This window comes from Apteryx rowi, unplaced genomic scaffold, assembly GCF_003343035.1.
Source record: "Apteryx rowi isolate R43461 unplaced genomic scaffold, aptRow1 scaffold_1280, whole genome shotgun sequence".
NCBI lineage: Eukaryota > Metazoa > Chordata > Aves > Apterygiformes > Apterygidae > Apteryx > Apteryx rowi.
The window spans coordinates 24,708-29,199 of record NW_020447509.1 but is presented as its reverse complement, the minus strand read 5'-3'; the positions used below and the strand labels follow the sequence as shown (position 1 = coordinate 29,199).

General features: G+C 53.0%; 1 protein-coding gene across 1 annotated transcript; it reads right to left on the bottom strand.

Moving 5' to 3' along the window:
* Positions 1–356: 356 nt before the first annotated feature.
* Positions 357–4,362, bottom strand: GOT1 (glutamic-oxaloacetic transaminase 1). The gene is made up of 8 exons (XM_026055970.1): positions 4,007–4,362; positions 3,411–3,534; positions 3,061–3,173; positions 2,761–2,865; positions 1,975–2,125; positions 1,674–1,839; positions 1,411–1,553; positions 357–1,044 (listed from the first exon to the last, which is right to left on the bottom strand). The coding sequence occupies exons 1-8, from the start codon at positions 4,127–4,129 to the stop codon at positions 905–907; spliced, it is 1,065 nt and encodes a 354-aa protein (XP_025911755.1). The 5' UTR covers positions 4,130–4,362; the 3' UTR covers positions 357–904.
* Positions 4,363–4,492: the final 130 nt, after the last annotated feature.

Here is a 4,492-nt window from a genome sequence, read left to right as displayed (position 1 = left end):
TCATGTAGAGTCACAGGAAGCTCTAAACTATGCTCTCCTGACAGAACTGTGCCCCATTAATAACAGTTGTGATTGTCAGAGACACAACACAGCAAGGGAGAAAGGGAAAGCCTTAAAACACAAATTGGGTAAGAGCCAGCAGACAAGCCAGGATGCCAGGGCTTTAACCTGAGCCTTAGAAGAGGCTACCACAGCCTGGAGCAGCAAGGAAGAGAAAGAGGAGTCGCCCTCAGTTCTGGGCCTCATGGTAGTAAGTGGTACAGCTCCACAGCACAGGCCCTTCCTCAGGCAGTAGCCTGCCAGCACCAGGCCACAAGGCAACACCAACATTGGGCAGACATCACAAAAGGCAGGGGTAGTGTTCAGAGATGGAGGTTTAATTTTCTGTCAGCAACACAAAGAAGCAGTTACCACAATTACAAATGTTTGCTCGCATAAGGCTCAGAACTGGGTGGGGGAAAGAAAGTCAGCACTGGCTTCACCCCCACCAAAATACTACCAAGTGACACCAGTCCACAGATCCGGTGAGAGCCCAACCATTTGGGCCATTATCCCATAAACACAGTGCACTGGTGCAAGACTCAGCCTGGACCAAACTGATCAGTTACATGGGGTTGATTTGGATGTGCTACAGATGCAGTTCTAAGCRCCCAAAGACCAGGCTGCTGTCAGTCAAACAAGAGCCAAGAAGGCTCGTGCTGCCCCCACCTCCTGGGGAAACTGGCTTGCCATATTGCAAGGGGTCTTTCAGAAAGGCCAAAAGATGATTATCCCTGATTGAGCTGCTGCTCCCATCTTTATTAAACCCCAGGAAGCGTGGGCAAGGCAAGCCATGAGCAGGGAAAGACATGGACTACACACTACAGCTTTGGTGACTTCATATAAATTTGGTTGTTCATGTGCTTCACTGGATCTTTGTGACGGCTTCATGGATGGACTTGGCCACATAGTCCAGGTTCTTGGTAGTCAGGCCACACATGTTGATGCGCCCACTGGCCATCAGGTAGATGTGTTTCTCTTTGATCATGTACTCCACCTGTTTAGCTGAGGAAGCAATTGGACTTCAGGTCAGACTGGTGACCCCACAGCTCAGAAAAGCCCAAAGAACCAGTCAAGGCTGCTGGAATCTTTCACAACAAGGAGAAAACTTCCAGCGTTAGCCTCTGAAATGCAGTCTGATGCTTCGTCCCTGCCTACCCACAGTGGCAGTGATGAAGAGGACCAGGTAGAAGCTCAACAAGCCATAAGCTTAAAACATTTTCCAGCTAACTGTGGTAGGAATACCAGGACCCCAGTGAGGTCCCCCAGAGATACCAGCCTTGACTTCAGCCCATTTCTCTCCCAGCACAACCTTCCTCACCCAATTCTCCCTTCTTCTCCCAAGGCAGCGCCAGACAACTTGGTACTTACGGTTAAGCCCTGTGAAGCTAAACATGCCGATCTGCTCTGTGATGTGGTTCCAGGTGCCTGGGGTCCCAAGGGACTCCAGGCGAGACCGGAGCTCTGAACGCATCAGCAAGACCCGATCTGCCATAGTCTTCACATTGTCCTTCCTGCAGCAGGCAGGAAGCCATGAGTGAGGATAACCTGTCTGCATTGGAGCTCTCTAGCTAAGGCTGACGCTCAGAGACAGCTTCCCCTTCCCCTCTCCCACTGGCCCTGGCAACGCTTACCACTCAGCAAAGAGCTGTGGGGAAGCAAGTGTAGTTGCCACAATGCGCGCTCCTTGGGAGGGAGGGTTGGACCAAGTGGTGCGCACGATCTTCTCCATCTGGGAAAGCACACGCTGCACATTGTCTGCGTCCTTCCCCACCACAGTCAGATTCCCCACACGCTCATCTGTGGACAAATCAAGACACATGAGCCATTGGCCCCACACATCACTGCAAAGCAGAGCGCTCCCTTCCCCCCAGCATGCCAGCCCCATCTGTCTGGGTATGACGCTGCCCGGCCAGCTTGCTGACGGACACTCACTGTAGAGCCCAAAGTTCTTGGAAAACGACTGTGCACAGAAGAGCTCAAAGCCCTCGGAGACAAAGTATCGCACAGCCCAGGCATCCTTGTCCAGGCTGCCAGAGGCAAAACCTTGATATGCCGAGTCGAAGAATGGAAACAGGAACCGGCGCTGCAAGGAGGAACAGTGTTAGAGGGAAACCCTTCCCCACAACCTTCTCTTTACCCCCTCCACCATCCCCACAGGAGGGGGGGGGGGGGGGGGRAAAAAAAARCATTGAGCTTCTAGGTGAATTGCAGGGCCTGTGGCCCAGCAAGACCAGACTGGGACATTTTTCTTCTACTAGGGCAAAGGAATAGAAAGACTAATGTGGTCAAAAAAAGGTCAAATACATGAGAAACCATTGCGGCAGCTGCCTCCTCCCCATTCTAGAGAAGCACAAAGGGGGCACAACAGAGATATACTATTTCACATCCTACTATCCAGCACGTGTGAAAAGCAGGTGCCCCAGAGAGTCTTTCTAGCATGAGAAACCTCACTGCAGCCCATGCCTCACAGTTTGAAAGCAAGAACTTGGAAGCCTGATCAGAACTGGGATGCCTCTGTCCTCTGAGCACTCTGTCCTTGCAACACAGACAYCCAGCATGCTGTCCGCTTCTCCCTTCAACACCTGCCCAGCATGACTCTTTCAGCTCCTACCACATCTCATGCCATTTCCTAGAACCCATTCTGGATGCAAGYGCTCCAGCTGGCTCAAGAACTACCTGTCCCCTCGGCACTGCATCTGCCCCAGAAGCAGCCCATACCTTCATAACAGCAGCAATCTGCTTCCACTCGTCTGGAGTAGGGTCAGTGCCTGTTGGGTTGTGTGCACAGGCATGGAGGATGAAGATGGAGAATTCTGGGGCTTTCTGAGAAGAGAGCAGGTCTTGGTCATACGGACTGACATTTCTTAGCACCCAGAGCAGAGGTAGAGGCTTCCATCTGCTGTGGGCACCAGCAGTCTCTTTAGCAGAGATCCAGTTTCAGGCACATCATGCAAGAGCGCAGCCAGCTGCTGATAGCACAGGACCTGTCTCAGTCCATCCCAAGACAGTTTTACTCACCTCCATGTCATCCAGCAGACCATGGAGATCCAGTCCCCTCTTGGCAGCATCCCAGTAATGGTAAGTTCTAATATCTTTAAAGCCAGCATCCACAAACACAGAGTTGTGGTTCTCTGAGAAAAGAAATGACAGTTCAGAAAAGCAGCCTCCAGCAAGCCACTTTCTCCAGTCTCAATACCTCCCTGAATGTCACCAACAGATGTGACAGAGTCATTTCCTTCATCCACATGAGAAAGGCCCCCTTCCACTGCCTAGGCACCTGCACTGTGAGGAACTCAGCTGTCCATGCTTCGGCCACTGACCTACAGGGCTTTCTGCAAGGAGTAGGCAGTACTGATGACAGCACTCACCCCAGGACGGAGAGGAGATGTAGACAGGGGTTGCCGTGTTGTTGTTTCCATTGTACCATCGTCTCAGAAACTCTGCTCCAATACGCAGAGCACCTGTCCCACCCAAGGACTGTACACTTCCGATCTGAAACAGAGAGCATCTCATCTCAGCAGTCTTCAATCTTCTTCAACCTCAGATCCACCCTGACACCTTCCAAAATTAGAAATAGACTCCAGTTGTTTATTACTTTTCAACACAAAGCTGATGCCCAGCTAGTACCAGAGTTGCTTATCACTGGGAAGGTGCTCTATTCTTGGACTTTGGTTTCCTGCAGGGCAACCACTAAAAGCAGAGGAAAGCAAACTCCAGCCACAGCTCAAGTTCCGCCTTTTCAAAAACCTTGTGATTACTTGCACAAACAACTTTGTATATATGGATTCAAGAAGTAAGCTATAACCAGCAAAACACCTTGTCAGAGAAAAATCTGTAAATCCTGCCCAAATGCCCTTACCTCACACACACACTCTTCTCCCTTGTCTGCTACAGAGATACCCCATGGACCCAGACAGCTGTTCCACAGAGAAGAGCCCCCCCTGCCTCCCTGCGTGCCACGTACCCGGTTCTCCTTGATGGCAGGGCTGTCATCACCCAGCGCAATCCGGGAGGCATTGGCCCTGAACTCGGGCAGGCCGAGGATGGGCAAGTACTCGTGGTTCAAGCTGGCGTCGTTGGCAATCATCTGCTCCACTTTCCTCACTACCGGGAGGACCCATGGCTGCCCCTCGTCCGTGCGGTAGGCTGCAAGGAAAGGGAGAGCCGTGTCCCTCGTGTCCCCAGCGCCCGTGGCCTTGCTGACCTTTCRGAGGGATGCTCCGGCTGCCTCCAGGGACAAACGCACGAGGAGGAAAGCGGCCCGAGGCACGCGGAGAGCCCCGGCTGGCACAAACCAGCCGCCGCTATGACCTTGGCTCCCCCGGCAGCTCCCGGAGGCGGCCAGCTGCACATAGCAGGTGAGACGCCGCGCCTCACGCGTCAGCCCGCCGCGCCGGCGGCCATCAGAGCGGCGCCGGTGACCTTTCGGCCACGAGGACACGCAGCACCC

What these genes read in the sequence shown, in the direction of transcription:
- GOT1 (XM_026055970.1), bottom strand. Translation starts at nt 4,129, where the DNA reads ATGATTGCCAACGACGCCAGCTTGAACCACGAGTACTTGCCCATCCTC. An exon ending in CATCTCCTCTCCGTCCTGGG is followed by an intron (nt 3,174 to 3,410) that starts GTGAGTGCTGTC and finishes TTCTTTTCTCAG; the next exon opens with AGAACCACAACTCTGTGTTT. An exon ending in TAGCTTCACAGGGCTTAACC is followed by an intron (nt 1,045 to 1,410) that starts GTAAGTACCAAG and finishes TTGCTTCCTCAG; the next exon opens with CTAAACAGGTGGAGTACATG.